At 38.0% G+C, this 16,356-nt stretch overlaps 1 protein-coding gene across 3 annotated transcripts in view; it reads left to right on the top strand.

Moving 5' to 3' along the window:
- Positions 1-16,356, top strand: part of GNPTAB (N-acetylglucosamine-1-phosphate transferase subunits alpha and beta) — an 83,025-nt gene that overhangs the window by 56,413 nt on the left and 10,256 nt on the right. For 2 of the 3 annotated variants that reach the window (XM_079141358.1, XM_079141360.1), the window contains 8 exons: positions 1,958-2,081; positions 6,876-7,079; positions 7,691-8,778; positions 11,209-11,408; positions 11,626-11,845; positions 12,513-12,626; positions 15,573-15,658; positions 15,923-16,021. In XM_079141358.1, the coding sequence (XP_078997484.1) occupies positions 1,958-2,081; positions 6,876-7,079; positions 7,691-8,778; positions 11,209-11,408; positions 11,626-11,845; positions 12,513-12,626; positions 15,573-15,658; positions 15,923-16,021 (2,135 nt within the window). Of the gene's footprint in view, positions 1-1,957; positions 2,082-6,875; positions 7,080-7,690; positions 8,779-11,208; positions 11,409-11,625; positions 11,846-12,512; positions 12,683-13,979; positions 15,659-15,922; positions 16,022-16,356 lie in introns of those variants that run through there. The other variant, XM_079141359.1, reaches the window with a different exon arrangement.

Genomic DNA, 16,356 nt, shown 5'->3' with positions numbered 1-16,356 from the left:
TGTATTTCTGTATTCAAATGTGAACAAATAAGTATTCAGATAAGTGTCAACAATTGAGTAAAACACTTCTATAGGAAATTTGCTTCCCTACATTCTCAGATACCCAGGACCACTCTTCCCCTGGCTCTTCAAATTTTCTACTAGCAGAATCAATAGGAAATTAAATTGTAGTTAGCATTACAAAAGTAAAGTTAAGCTGGGCACCATGGCCCCAGTAGTCTTGAAGGCTGAGGCAGGAGGATTGCAGGTTCAAAGCCAGCCTCAGCAATTTAGTGAGGCCCTAAGAACTTAGTGAGACCCTGACTCAAAATAAAGAATATAAAGATTGGGGATGTGGCTCAGTAGTTAAGCACTCAATAAAAAAGCACTTAAGAAATGGATGAAATTCTGTTTTGAGGCAGCCTGTTTCCATCTGGCTTTGCTGAGAGGTGGGATGGAGAGGTGAGTGAGCACAGACACAGGGGCCAACCATTCAGGACCACCATGGGCAATGACTTGACCAAGGGAAGTTTTCCATCTGCCTGGTAGGGAAAACTCAAGCATCCCCTTAGCATTGTTAGAAGGATATAGTGATGATTTAGGGACTCATCACTCTAAGCTTGAGTTATAAACTCTGTTTTTGTCTGCTTTTCTCATCACTGCAACCAAAAGACATGACAAGAACCCTTAGAGGAGAAAAAGTTTATTTGGCTCACAGTTTCAGAGGTCTCAGTCCACAGGCAGCCAACCCCATAGCTCTGGGCCGAGGTCGAGGTAGAACATCATGGCAAAAGAATGTGGCAGAGCAAAGCAGGTCAGGACATGGCAACAAGGAAGCAGAGAGAGAGTTCTGCTCACCAGGGACAAAAGGCACACCCCCCCCGTGAACCACCTCCTCCAGCCACTGCCTGCTGCTGTAGAGTCACCACCCAGTTAATCCATATCAGTGACTTCATCCACTGATTAGGTTTCAACTATTGCAATCCAATCATTTCACCTCTAAACTTTATTGCATTGTCTCACACATGAGCTTTTGGGGATCCCTAATTTCCAAACCATAACACTCTGAAACTGTAAATGCTAATAGCAGAAAGTTACTTGGTCAGTGTTTATGCCTCCCCTCCTGCTACTTCTCCTGTGTCCCTGCCCCCATGCCTCCCCTGCATTAAATTGTAGGGGTGCAAAGTTGAGTTTGTATATTAATGAGGACAAACACAAAATCAGTGACTGTGTGCAGGGCTTTTGATGCTGACGGGTGTGCCTGTGCTGAGGAACATGCGTCCAGGAGGTTTAAATCAGATGGAATGGGGGATGGCTCCCATCTGAAGTGACATGTATTTTGAAGAATAAGTAAGCATTAGTTTAGGTGAAGAAAGACATCCCAAATAGATGGAATGTACAAAGGTGCAAAAACTTTAAAAGGGGAGTATATATTTTTAAATGGTTTTAATTTTAAAAGTAACCATATACCTTAACACTCATTTTGGGAGCTCAAAGTGCTATGGTGGTTAATTTGTCACAGGACCTTACACATGTGGGTAAAGGATACTGAGAGGCCATCTGTTCCTTCTCTCATCATTGAGACTAGATCATCCATGAGTACACTCGGGAGTTACCGATGGCTGTCACAGAAACATGTGACGCCTGGCATACTTCCCACCTGTTGTGACATGCTTTTGTACTCATATTTAAGTCTGATGTGATGCTATTTTATTTCAAAGCAGATTATAGCAGCATGCTGTGAGAAGCTAATCTATGTGTAGAGTCCTCGTCTGCTTTTGTTGAGTAATGGAAAGAGTGAACGTGCTTAGCACTGTCACCACAGCAGGATGGGCGTAGGCCAGCTGAACTCAAACGTGGACAATCAGGTCTTAGAAAACGTCAGCCTTTTGAGAGAGACAGGTTTCTTTAAAAACAATTTTAATTCAAATGTAAAAAGTGTCATAGATCACTTATTTTCTATATGGTTTTGTCATAGGTTTATTTGACATGGCCTGTGCCAAACTGTGCCGAGGGCTGCCCAGGTTCCTGGATTAAAGATGGCTATTGTGATAAGGCCTGTAATAATTCAGCCTGTGACTGGGATGGCGGTGATTGTTCTGGTAAGGATGTGTTAAAATGTTATTTTTTTCATGTTTACAAAAATGAAAAAAAAAAAAAGGTGTTTTTTTTTTTTTTCATTCTAATCACAATTGAAGATATGCTGTAGACTTAATTAAAGCATGTATTTGAAGTAGTCAGTGTTTCATAGACATTTGGTATCAGAGTTTGAACCCAGAGGCACTTAGCCACTGAGCCATATCCCTATCCCTTTTTATTTTTTTAATTTTGAAGCAGGGTCTTGCTAAGTTGTTTAGTGATTCACTGAGTTGCTGAGGCTGGCTTTGAACTTGGGATCCTCCTGCCTCAGCCTCCTTGAGTCACTGGGATTATGGGCATGTGCCACCATGGCTGGTGGTGATCCATGGACTCCGTGTGATCATAGTAGTGATCATTATTCTCATGTGACCCAGCTTATTCCTGTTATCCATTATTGAGGACATTTTCCCATGTTGGCCTTGCATTTGAAAATACCTTTCCTTATTACTTAAAATATGAAAACCTAGAATACTATGTGTAAACCTAAGAGAAATCACTCTAAGTGGCCTTATACGGACTCATGGCTAGGAGCTTTCACTAGCAGATTGCAACATGTCTGGAATAATTGAAGAAATACAGCTTCTTCCCCTTCTCATGTACTCATATTTGGACTTGTTGATAATAGCAGTTTTTTAAATTTACTTACTACCTTATGATAAAGTGTTACATTTACAGAGCATTACTCATTATCTACTGGAATTTCTTGATTACCTAAGGAAAAGTGTGTTTGTGTACAGATGCTCTCATCCCCGTGTTCCTTATGGAGGGAACACATTTGGAAATTTGTTGACAATTTGAGAAAACAAAGCTTCAAGTTGTGCTTCAGTCAGGCATACTTTTATTTTTTTTTAATTTTTTAAAATTTATTTTTATTGTAAACAAATGGGGTACATGTTGTTTCTGTTTGTACATGGAGTAACAGCATACCATTTGCATATTCATAAATTTACATAGAGTAATGGTGTTTGATTCATTCCATTATTTTTTCCTTCCCCCCCACACCTCCCACCTCTCTTTTCCCTCTACACAGTCCCTCCTTCCTCCATTCTTGTCCCACTCCCACCCCCCATTAAGAGTTATCATCCGCTTATCAGTGAGATCATTCCTCTTTTGGATTTTTGAGATTGACTTATCTCACTTAACATGATATTCTCCATTTTCATCCATTTGCCTGCAAATGCCATAATTTTATTATTCTTTATAGCTGAGTAATATTCCATTGTATATATATACCACAGTTTCTTTATCCATTCATCAATTGAAGGGCATCTAGGTTGGTTCCATAGTCTGGCTATTGTGAATTGAGCCGCTATGAACATTGATGTGGCTGTATCTCTGTAGTGTGCTGATTTTAAGTCCTTTGGGTATAGGCCGAGGAGTGGGATAGCTGGGTCAAATGGTAGGTCCATTCCAAGTTTTCTAAGAAATCTCCACACTGCTTTCCAGAGTGGCTGCAGTAATTTGCAGTCCCACCAGCAATGTATGAGTGTACCTTTTTCCCCACATCCTCGCCAATACCTTTTGTTGCTTGTGTTCTTGATAATCCCCATTCTAATTGGGGTGAGATGGAATCTTAGTGTAGTTTTGATTTGCATTTCTCTTATTACTAAAGATGTTGAACATTTTTTCATATATCTGTTAATTACTTGTACATCTTCTGTGAAGTGTCTGTTCATTTCCTTAGCCCATTTGTTGATTGGGTTATTTGTATTCTTGGTGTAGAGTTTTTTGAGTTCTTTATAGATTCTGGAAACTAGTGCTCTATCTGAAGTATGATTGGCAAAGATATTCTCCCACTCTGTAGGCTCTCTCTTCGCATTGCTGATAGTTTCCTTTACTGAGAGAAAGCTATTTAGTTTGAATCTATCCTAGTTATTGATTCTTGCTTTTATTTCTTGTGCTATGGGAGTCCTGGTAAGGAAGTCTGATCCTAAGCCAACAAGGTGAAGATTTGGACCTACTTTTTCTTCTATAAGATGCAGGGTCTCTGGTCTGATTTCAGGGTCCTTGATCCATTATGAGTTGAGTTTTGTGCAGGGTGATAGATAGGGGTTTAGTTTCATTCTGTTGCATATGGATTTCCAGTTTTCCCAGCACCATTTGTTGAAGAGACTATCTTTTCTCCATTGCATATTTTTGGCCCCTTTATCTAGTATGAGAAAATTGTATTTATTTGGGTTTGTGACCGTGTCCTCTATTCTGTACCATTGATCTACCTGTCTATTTTGGTGCCAATACCATGCTCTTTTTGTTACTATTGCTTTCTAGTATAGTTGAAGTTCTGGTATTGAAATACCCCCTGTTTCATTCTTCCTGCTAAGGATTGCTTTAGCTATTCTGGGTTTCTTATTCTTCCAGATGAATTTCATGATTGCTTGCTCTATTTCTGTAAGGTACGTCATTGGGATTTTAATTGGAATTGCATTGAATCTGTAGAGCACTTTTGGTAGTATGACCATTTTGACAATATTAATTCTTCCTATCCAAGAACATGGGAGATCTTTCCATCTTCTAAGGTCTTCCTTAATTTCTTTCTTCAGTGTTTTGTAGTTTTCATTGTAGAGATCTTTTACCTCTTTGGTTAGATTGATACCCAAGTATTTTATTTTTTTTGAGGCTATTGCAAATGGAGTTATTTTCCTCATTTCCCTTTCAGCTGTTTCATCGCTTGCGTATAAAAATGCCATAGATTTGTGCGTGTTGATTTTATAGCCTGCTATTTTGCTGAATTCATTGATGAGGTCTAGAAGTTTTCTGGAGGAGGTTTTTGGATCCTCTAAATATAGAATCATGTCATCTGCAAATAGTGACAGCGTAAGTTCCTCTTTTCCTATTCGTATCCCTTTAATTTCTTTAGTCTGCCTAATTGCTCTGGCTAGAGTTTTGAGGACAATGTTGAATAGAAGTGGTGAAAGAGGACATCCCTGACTTGTTCCTGTTTTTAAAGGGAATGGTTTCAGTTTTTCTCCATTAAGAATGATGTTGGCCATGGGCTTAGCATAAATAGCCTTTACAATGTTCAGGTATGTTCCTACTATCCCTATTTTTTCTAGTGTTTTCAGCATGAAGGGGTGTTGTATATTGTCAAATGCTTTTTCTGCGTCAATTGAAATAACCATATGATTCTTATCCTTAAGTCTATTGACATGATGGATTACGTTTATTGATTTATGGATGTTAAACCATCCTTGCATTCCAGGAATGAACCCCACTTGATTGTGGTGCACAATTTTCTTAATATGTTTTTGGATACAGATTGCCAATATTTTGTTAAGGATCTTAGCATCTATATTCATCAAGGATATTGGTCTAAAATTTTCTTTCCTTGATGTGTCTTTTCCTGGTTTGGGTATGAGGGTGATATTAGCTTCATAGAATGAGTTCGGTAGGGTACCCTCCTTTTCTATTTCCTGGAATACTTTGAGAAGTATTGGAATGAGTTCTTCTTTGAAGGTCTTGTAGAACTCGGCTGAGAATCCGTCTGGTCCTGGGCTTTTCTTGGATGGTAGATTTTTAACGGCTTCTTCTATTTCATTGCTTGATATTGATCTGTTTAAATCGTGTATGTCCTCCTGGTTCAGTTTGGGAGGAGCATATGTCTCTAGAAATTTGTCAATGTCTTCGGTACTTTCTATTTTGTTGGAATACAGATTTTCAAAGTAGCTTCTCATTATGTTTTGTATCTCAGTGGTGTCTGTTGTGATATTTCCTTTTGCATCATGTATTTTAGTAATTTGAGTCTTCTCTCTCCTTCTCTTTGTTAGTGTGGCTAAGGGTTTATCTATTTTGTTTACTTTCTCAAAGAACCAACTTTTTGTTATGTCAATTTTTTTAATAGTTTCTTTTGTTTCAATTTCATTGATTTCAGCTCTGATTTTAATTATAGGCATACTTTTAAAAAACATAAGCAACTATATAGGGAGAGAACAAAAATTTATGAAGTAGGTGTGTGCTGACCAGAGCCTCCACCCCTAGTAGAAAATTAGCATTCAGTAGAAGAGGTCATTACTCATGTTCAGACATGTTTTTGTGCAGTTTTGATGGGCATGGCTTTTGAAATAATCTCTTCCTGCTCTCCTGCCCCTCCATAATTATCACCACACACAGACAGAGTCCTGTAGCACTGTCAAGTGATGCTCTCTGTTCAGTTGTATTTTTTTTAGATACATTGTGATGGCAAAACCAGACCTGGTTGTGAAATGAAATTATAAAAATATTATGATAAGAAACCAATGCTTGGGGTCAGTTCCCCTCCCTTCTCTCAGCCTTTCTCCAGGAAGCCTAATAATTAACCATGGGTCCCTATCTTTTTGATTGTGAATAGCTGATCTTAGGAGTCTGACTACTCCCTCTTGAAATGTAACAGATGGCTGTGATGTTAGAGACCTAGCACAAGGCCTTAAGTGTAGATTAGGAATTTATTTAAAAGAGGAAAAAAGCCCCAATGATAGGATGGTCTAAGTTGACGCCAAATAATCTATAAATGTTGTGAGAAACTGTGGATCAGGGCTCAGAATTTGGAGGTTTGTTTTCCTCTGGGCTCGCTGACATAAAGTTTGCAGTTCTCCTCTCTGAGTGCTGCATGCTGCTTCTCAACCAGTCTGTTTCCTGCAACAATATGAAATCTATTCAAGAATGTGGTGAAATTTTTCTGACCACAATTCATGCATCAGTGTCGCAAATACTAGTAAGAAATATCTTCTTTCAAAATTGTAAGCCTAGCAAGATTCTATCTTCCTCCCTCCCTCCCTCTACAGGTAACAGTGGAGGAAGTCGCTATGCTGCAGGAGGCGGGGGCACTGGGAGCATTGGCGTTGGACAGCCCTGGCAGTTCGGTGGAGGAATAAACAGTGTCTCTTACTGTAATCAAGGATGTGCAAATTCCTGGCTCGCTGATAAGTTCTGCGACCAAGCCTGCAACGTCTTGTCTTGTGGGTTTGATGCTGGCGACTGTGGGCAAGGTACATTTATTGCCATTAAAAACATACTAAGAGTGTGAATCATGGACGAGTATAGGGGCTTTGGGGTGGTTATTATTTTTAGTAACTGATCTCTATTTCCCTTTCCATCCTTGCATCCAAATTAATTATAAGCTAAATCTAAGAGAAAGACACAGATCTTTAGAAAACAGCTGACATTTAAGATTATCTTTTCTTTTACCTTTTACATTCTTTTACCATGCTGAATGCTTAATTTGGAAACAAAAAGAGCAGGAAATAATTCATTAAATAAGGGTGATTTGAATATGGGTAATAGCTTATGAATGGAAGTCATTTTGTCAGAAATCTTTTTTTTTCTTCAAGTAGACAAACAGAGATGAAAATTGGCATTTGGAATTTATTGTTAAGAATAAGAACTGAGCTACATCTCTAAGATGAGCTAAAGTCAACATTCTATGTAAATTACTGTGATTGTCTCAGTAACATGAGCTGTATACCAGTAGCTATTACATTAGAATTTCTGATCACTCTTAGAAAGTAGAAGCTCAAACCCAAAGAATTAAAGGAAAAGGAGAAAAAAAATGCCTACTTTTTTTTTTAAAAAAAAACCTTGTTTGTGCTTTTTCCTCTAGATCATTTTCATGAATTATATAAAGTAACTCTTCTTCCAAACCAGACTCACTATGTTATTCCAAAAGGTGAACGCCTGCCTTATTTCAGCTTTGCAGAAATAGCCAAAAGAGGAGTTGAAGGTGCCTATAGTGATAACCCCATAATTCGACACGCTTCTATTGCCAATAAATGGAAAACCATTCATCTCATAATGCACAGTGGAATGAATGCAACCACGATACATTTTAACATCACATTTCAAAACGCAAATGATGAAGAGTTCAAAATCCAGCTAACAGTAGAGGTGGACACAAGGGAGGGACCCAAAGTGAATGCTACAACCCAGAAGTCTTATGAAAATTTGGATAGCCCCATAACACTTCTTCCAGAGGCAGAAATCCTTTTTGAGGATATTCCTGAAGAAAAACGCTTCCCAAAGGTCAGGAGACATGATGTTAACACAACAGGAAGATTCCAAGAGGAGGTGAAAGTTCCCCTGGTAAATATTTCACTCCTTCCAAAAGAGGCCCAGTTGAGTCTTAGCAACTTGGACTTGCAACTGGAACAAGGAGACATCACTTTGAAAGGATACAATTTGTCCAGGTTAGCCTTGCTGAGATCATTTCTGATGAACTTACAGGATGATAAAGTAAAAAATCAAGCTACTATAACAGATGAAATAAATGACAGTTTGGAGGCCCCACCGGAAGAACGGGCTCACAAAAGCCTAAGCATCTTAGGAGGCCCTCAAAGATTACACATGTCAGCTCTTCCATCAGGGTTAGTAAAAGTGAACTCCCAGGATCAGAATCCACCCCTGCTCTTGGAGACCAAAGTAGGATTTAAATTGGAAAACCAGACCCAAAATGTAAGTGGAAGTGTATCTAAAGGAAAGCTTTCATCTCTCATTATTCCACCGGAAACCCGTGTAACAAAAGAAAAGAAAATCATAGGAAAAGACAATGAGAAAAACAAAATGGAGGAAGATGCTAAAGATCTCCTAGATGCTCATGAGGTTATACCTGGAAGAAAGCTACAGCATTTCACAGGAACTTACCTGGGCTTTTTGCCTTGGGAAAAAAAAAAGTATTTCCAAGATCTTCTTGATGTAAGTTAGATTCTGCATTATTCTTTGTCTCTCTCAGGAAGAATAAATAACCTTGTAATATAATATAATAATAATATAATATAATAACATTGATAATATAATAACTACATTTATTCAACACTTCCCTGTGCCAGCCACTAAGCTCAGTGTTTTTCTTACATGATTTCTTTTAATTTTCCCAGAAGCTGTGCTTATAAAACTGCCATATAAGGGCATTTATTATTGTTACCGCCATCTTACAGTTTTGGAAACAGCCATAGTATGAGTAAGGAGTTTAGCAAGGGACGTACCCTGAGGAAGTAGAACAGAGTGGCATCTTGTCTTTACTTAGCATGGCAGAGCTGATGTTTTTCCAGCTTTACCGAAAGAAAAACCTGAGTTTCAGGTAAGTTCCTTAGCTTTTCCAATATCACAGCAGAAAGTCAGTGTGAGCCAAAACTAAAAGTTGGAGCGCTCTTCCCTGTGCCGTGGCCTCCAGTTGTAGAGTCCTTTGTTCATCTCCCAGGTGCCATCCCAGTGCCCACTGCTGGGGAATACAAGATGACCAGTGCATAGTTGCAACCTATGTAGCAACTTGAGAGCAGTAGGAATGACAGATTTGTGAGCAGATGGTTGTAGCAATGAGATAAGTGTCTTGGTTTAGATCTGGAGAGGAGACTAAACAGGAGCTCCTTGGCTCTGCTGCCGGTATGGGGGACAGCATTCAGGAGGAAGTGCCCCAAACCAGGAGTTGACAGACCACGAAGAGTCACATGATCCAGACTGTATGGGGAAGAAGCAGAGCCACTAGTACCTGCTGAACTGGGAGAAGAAATCGGGTGAAGGGGAACTATGTCTCATTCTCTGTGTTTTCAGAAAGTGTCTTCTTTTGTGCTAGGCACTTACGATCATTGAGTGAAGGACTGCCAAGTTCTTACCTGTGTTTATTTTTCACACTTTTCCCTCTTTCCTTTTAAAAAATAAAAAAATTAAAGTAGACTCGTGATAAAAATTGCAAACAGTGCAAAAATATACCATTAAAAAAGGGGGAAGGTGCATGTTCCTCAGTCTCTGCCCTTGAGACAGCCATTCTTCATATTTTGATGGGTATCCTTCAAGTATTTTTCTGTAGGTATGCACACATACAAGTTATATTGTCTCTGTTTTGCAGCAGCAAAATTACAGTGTAAATACAGTTCCCTGGATTTGACTTCCGATTGAATAGTATGTGGGCGGACTATGCCTGTCACTGCCATTTTTCGTTTAAATGACTACAAATTATTTCCAATGTTTCACAATTACAAATAGCTTTGCAATGAATATACTTGTATATATGTATCTTACACACGAGTAAATTTTATTTATGTAGGTAGAATTACTAGGTTAATGTATCAGGTGCTTATAAACTTTAAATATATTCTAAAATGTTGTACCACTTAGCACTAGAACAGGCAGCATATTGGAGTGCTTGTTGCTCCACAGTCTAACCAATACCAGGTAATGTCAGTTTCTTTACTGATTTTAATTGGTTTGGGAGGCAAAAACATTTCTTGTTCTGTAATATGTCTTTGAATTCCTTGCCAATTTTCTTTGCCCATTTTATTCTGCCTCTTATTAGTTTTGATTTTATAATGTTAACATTGTTATATGTGAAAGCAAAATTGTTTCTTGTTCTTATGTTCAAAACTCATTTACTTGCTGCTTTGATATCACCAGCACAAAATAGCTTGATATTGAAAGTACTGCCACCTGGAACTTGGTTTTCTTTCCATTTTCCTATGTAGTGACACACACTGTTCCCTGCAGCTGGAAAGTTTTCCAGTCACCCTAACTCTGATCACCCTTTGACTCAGCAGAGGATGTGGTGTTGGGTGACAGAGCTGTACAAGGGAGACTAGTTTGGAGGAGTCCAGAGCCTGTTTGAAAGCCACATGTTTGACTGTTACTCTATAGAAGTGGCATCTTGCAACCAGTAACGTCTGTATTCATTAAGTTCTCCATGTTCCTTATACTACAGTCCATGTCTCTCTTATTTAGGAGAAATCTATTACCCCTAAAGAAGTAAATTTACTACCATTGAGAAGTCTTTTCCAAAGAGATATTCTCGACCCGTGCCATAGATATACCCTATATCTAAGCCTGATAATACTGTAGCCATTAGTTACATGAGGCTATTGAGCTCTTGAAATGTGGCTAGAATAAAATTTCAAATTTTATTTAAAAAAAAGAAAGTACTACCAAATTTACATGTAAATAAATGTTCTTAATGTTCCATGAATTGACTTCAAAATCTCATGATCAATGAAAAGTCCTTCAAGAATACCCTATAAACAGAACTTTTTGACACAACTGTTGTTCTCAAGCCAGCTTTGGGAATTTCAGTGCCTTTGTCTCATTAAGAAAGTATACTTTGCACTAAGTATAACCCTGAGTTATGTGGAATTCTTTCAGGAAGAAGAGTCATTGAAGACACAATTGGCATACTTTACTGATAGCAAACATACTGGAAGGCAACTGAAAGATACGTTTGCAGATTCACTCCGATATGTAAATAAAATTTTAAACAGCAAGTTTGGATTCACATCTCGGAAAGTCCCTGCACACATGCCTCACATGATTGACCGAATCGTTATGCAAGAACTGCAGGATATGTAAGTCTTACTTGTGTTTGAGTTACTTGAGTTACAAAGCTAAGGATACTTGAAATTTGTACATTCACTCTGCAAAATTTATAGCTCTAATATTCCATGGCTGATATTTTTAAGGATATTATCTAAATAAATAAATAGAAAAAGCCTATGTTCACAGATGATAGCTTCCATATATACTTCTACCATCCAGAGCTCACTGTATGTTATATTTGGACAGGTTCCCTGAAGAATTTGACAAGACATCGTTTCACAAAGTGCGTCATTCTGAGGACATGCAATTTGCCTTCTCTTATTTTTATTATCTCATGAGTGCAGTTCAACCACTGAATATATCTCAAGTGTTTGATGAAGTTGATACAGACCAATCTGGTGTCTTGTCTGACAGAGAAATCCGAACACTGGCTACCAGAATTCATGACCTTCCTTTAAGTTTGCAGGTCTTGTATTGTTTTGGTTTAAACTTTGTGACATTTTAAATGAAAATTGTAATTCTGAAAGTCTCTTTTTCTGCTATATATTTTGATTTAATTCAAGTAAAAGTAATCCTTAATATTTAATGTGGGTTTCATAACTAGTTGGCTTTAGGTGCCAGAATTAAAACCAAATTTGAAGTTCATATTTTATGAGTTTACTTTCTGTAGGTTTTTAATAGGGATTAGCTTCCCCTTATCTGGGGAAGAGCTGGAGAGTAGGTACCTTCTATGATTCTTGTGGTAAGTTCATTCAGGGCCTTTAGGCATAATGACTCTCCATCTCAACCCGGATCCTCAATTAGTGCATCTTGTAGCTTAGGAGTAGGAAACTCACTAATGGAGAGTTACAGGGCCTCCCTTCTTGTGACCCTGGACCATCTTTTATAAAATGTGTGTGCAGGCCAGTATGTTCCCCTTTGAGATGAGGACGAAATATTAGTGTTTGCATTCTCATTCTGCTCTTATTTAGGGTGTCTGTATGCTTAAGAATCAGATTTAAGCTATCTTTAAAGATAGTATTTAAGTAATTTTTTAGAGATTTTTTTTTTTTTAACATGAGTTTTGGTTTTTAAATCCTAATCTTTACTTACAGTGTGTATAACAAGTTTTTATTTTTATTTTGCTTTTTTAGGATTTGACAGGTCTGGAACACATGTTAATAAATTGCTCAAAAACACTACCTGCTAATGTCACTCAGCTAAAACACATTCCCCCAACTCAGGAAGCATACTATGATCCCAATTTGGTAAGTGGCCTGGGTATATGTACTCTTACATCAGGTGTTATTTACACCTTTTCTGTGTAGCACACATCAAGAACTAGAGGCAGGCAGACTCTGTTTATTTAAGTATTTGGTATAAAGTAGTAGCACATATAATCCAGAATTATTTATATCTTGCTTTGGAATCTCTCCCACCCCATGAGTATATAAGCTGATATTCAGATCAGTTGCTTATATTCCTTAAACAGATGCCCTTGACACCAAGGATGGCAGCACATTGTCCCGAGCAGTTTGTTGGTCAGGGAGAACAATCCAAAGGTTAAACATCAGCCAAGAAAATAGCAGTCGGATGGACCAATGCTGGCACTTTCTCAATCTTGACCAGTAGGACCAGTAAATGATTTGCACACACCTATACTGGAAGACCACCTGGCTGAAATAATTGGAGGACTGTTGATTGTAAGACACTCTTCAGAGAAGTTAAAAAAAAAAAAAGAAAAAAAATATGCATCTTAGAATTGATGGAAGGGTATAATACAGATATTAACAAGTTGTTTACAGTTAATTTTTACTGATATATAGAAAATGCTTACAATATAAAATTAGGTGGGGAAAATGTTTAGTACCATGTGCACAGTATGATTTGAACTATGAAATACCAAATATCACCCCCACACACATGAACACAAACACACATACCCCTAAAAGTAGCAGAAATGACAATAGGTTAAATTACAGGTAGATTTTAATGTCCTTTTCTTCTACTAGTATTTTCTGTAATGAATAGCTTTTGCTTTCATAAATACATTGAAATGTTATTTTTAAAAAATTTATTGTCTTGCAAATCTTCAAGCCACATGTTATTATTAGTGACTACAGACCAGACACTTGTAAATAACTGTAGAGAAGAGTTATAAAATCAGTTAAAAATCTTATTCCTTAAAGAGGAAAACCATTCATTATAGCATCCGGTGTGCCTGTCAGGAGTTACTTCTCATGCATGTTTTCAGGGAGCCCAGTGGAGGCTTGCCCATGAGGAGAAGCAGCCACTGATGAGAGAGGCGGAACAGCAGCTGTGAGGGCACATAGACCAAGCACAAGTATTACCATCGTGCACGCGTAGGTTAGGTTCCCATGCAGCTCAGGCAGTGTGCAGATATGTGCTAATTAAAAGCCAATTCTCCAAATACTCTAAAACCTAAAACCACAAAGTCAGTGAAGTTGAGATCAGTAGAGCAAGATTCAATGTCAGCCACAAAGGAATTCACACTAGTAAGGTAAGCAGATAGGGACCAGCAGGTAGAGAATGAGAGCAGTTCTGGGGTGTGGGTTTGAGGTAGGTGCCAAACACAGCTGATCTGCACTCAGGCTGGCAAGAGGGTAGCAGCTCATTTTTGTGCTTTGGGGTTTCTTCTGGATGGTTCTTCTAGATGGTTGACATAATCCAGAAGGATAAAGTACTTAAAGTTTGTGGAAAAAAATGTTTTGTAAACTCTATAGACTGTTTTATAAATGTTAGTAATTGTTTGCTAACATGTTCTTAATCATGGAAAAGGTATATATGTAATCATTGTAGGTGTTTTTCCTGCTTCTGGAGAGAATAAAATCAAGGTTTTAGAAATTAGATTGCACATTCTCAGTTACACAACCTTTAAAACAATAAACAAGTACAGTTGACTCTGAATCATGCAGAAAGAAATCAGTGATCTGGTTTAAAGAAAAAAAATTATATGTCTAGGTACAACTAAATTTCTGTCTATTATCAGGAATCTGGGTGCACCCTTTCTCTATGAGAGGGTAAGTAGGCATGGGTGCTCCAGGCTGCCCTATCTTTTCCTTTATCTTCCTCGTAGTCACCCCTGAGTGTGGCTAAGACAGAAGAGGACAGAGGAAAGGCTGTGGGTCTCCTGAACTGCTTCCCCTCAGCCTTGCTCCTTAGCCCCACCCTCTGTGGTCGTCAGTTCCTTTGGGATGATTGAGTCGTGTACTGAGAGGCCACTCACTTCCCTCAGTAGCCACCCAGCCTGTTTTATTCTCTCCATCCACCTCTGTTTTTATATCTTCCTTTCATTTGTGTTTCCTTCCTTCATTGTTTGTTTCTCGTTTTATTTTTGTTTTTGTTTGTTTGTGGTGCTAGGGATCAAACCCAGGGTCTTAAGCAAGTGCAGTACCACTGAGCCACATCCCCGACATTCCCAGTGCTAGTTTTCTTCTTTCTCTTGTAAACTTCTAGTAAGACTTTAACCATCACCAATCCTTGTACTTGTACAGAACTTGTAGAAGTGTGCTTTTCTCTAAGGAAAGATGATAAGCAGCTAGAAAACAGTCATCGTGCCTTGTGATACTATCACAAAGTGAGAGATTATTGAAAAATTTCAATTTTCCTTTGAAATGTATACATCTTCTTTCATTAGCAGAATATTATTTTGTGTTTGCCAAATTTTTGGCATAAAATTTTGAATCAGCAAATATTCTTTGAGAGCCAAAAATTAAGTAAGGCTGCTTTGTTAATGATTATAGACTTGAGGCTCATGTGCAGAAACTGTTTAAGACCTAAGTCTTAGTTGTACTGGCAGCATTAACATTACTTGAGTGAACTCATTCAAGGCACAGGCTTCATTAATGTAATTAATGTAATTAACAGATTCCACTCAGGATGAAGAAAGTATTTTCTAATTTTCTATGAAATTACAAGTTAGTTTGTGAATATCATATAGACTAGCTCTATATGATTATAGAACTATAACCAGATGATAGTTCGATAGGTTATAATTATAGGTTAAATTTTCTTTCTGAAAAACACTAACATGATTTTTTCTGAAAAATACTAACATGATTTTTTTTAATATTGCATGAAAATATTCACCTCAGTGAATATAAGATACCCCTTACATTTTGCCCCTCAGGGGAGTGTCTCGCTCACCGTCTCCTCACTGATGTAACATCTGACATATTTGTATTTCCTCACAGCCACCGGTCACTAAAAGTCTAGTAACCAACTGCAAACCAGTAACTGACAAAATCCACAAAGCATATAAGGACAAAAACAAATATAGGTGAGTAGTACATTCATTTTCTCTTTGTTTAGTTTAACACTAGTTATAAAGGTCTGACATTTTCATAATTCTTTCCATATTTTTTCTTTTAAGCGTTCTTCTAAAATTTATATAAGATTGTTTTCTTTAGGGATACTGAAAGATTCAGTCATTCTGTGGATGCTGAATCCACTAAAGTTTTTAAAAAAATGCTTTTTGTATTGAAATTTTGTTTTTCATATCCACCTAAATATTTAGACTCTTCAACTATATTTTGATAATTAGGTTTGAAATCATGGGAGAAGAAGAGATTGCTTTTAAAATGATTCGTACCAATGTTTCTCATGTGGTTGGCCAGTTGGATGACATAAGAAAAAACCCCAGGTACTGATTTTTAAAAATTATTTTTAATTATGCAAATAAACCTGACTAAAGGGCAACAGGACCAGACAGAAGAGATCAATTTATTTCAGTTTAGAACAGACAGAAAGGCCTAATGGTGGAGGTAATGTTTTGAGCTGGGGCTTGACTGACAGGTGGGAGTGGCAAATTGAGATGGGACCCCATGGGGAAGGGCCGGCCTGGACACCCAGGCATGGGCAATGTGAGTCGTTCAGTGAAACTGAAGGACAGACTGTGACATGGGGGCGAGGCCAGGCCTCTGGCACCCCCAGAATTATTAAAAGGCTGCCTCCAGAGCAGTTGTTTTAGTGGTTAAA

The sequence above is a fragment of the Sciurus vulgaris genome, assembly GCF_902686455.1.
Source record: "Sciurus vulgaris genome assembly, chromosome: 5".
NCBI classification, from domain to species: domain Eukaryota; kingdom Metazoa; phylum Chordata; class Mammalia; order Rodentia; family Sciuridae; genus Sciurus; species Sciurus vulgaris.
Note: the sequence above shows the minus strand (reverse complement) of the source record. Positions and strands in the feature narration are given on the sequence as shown.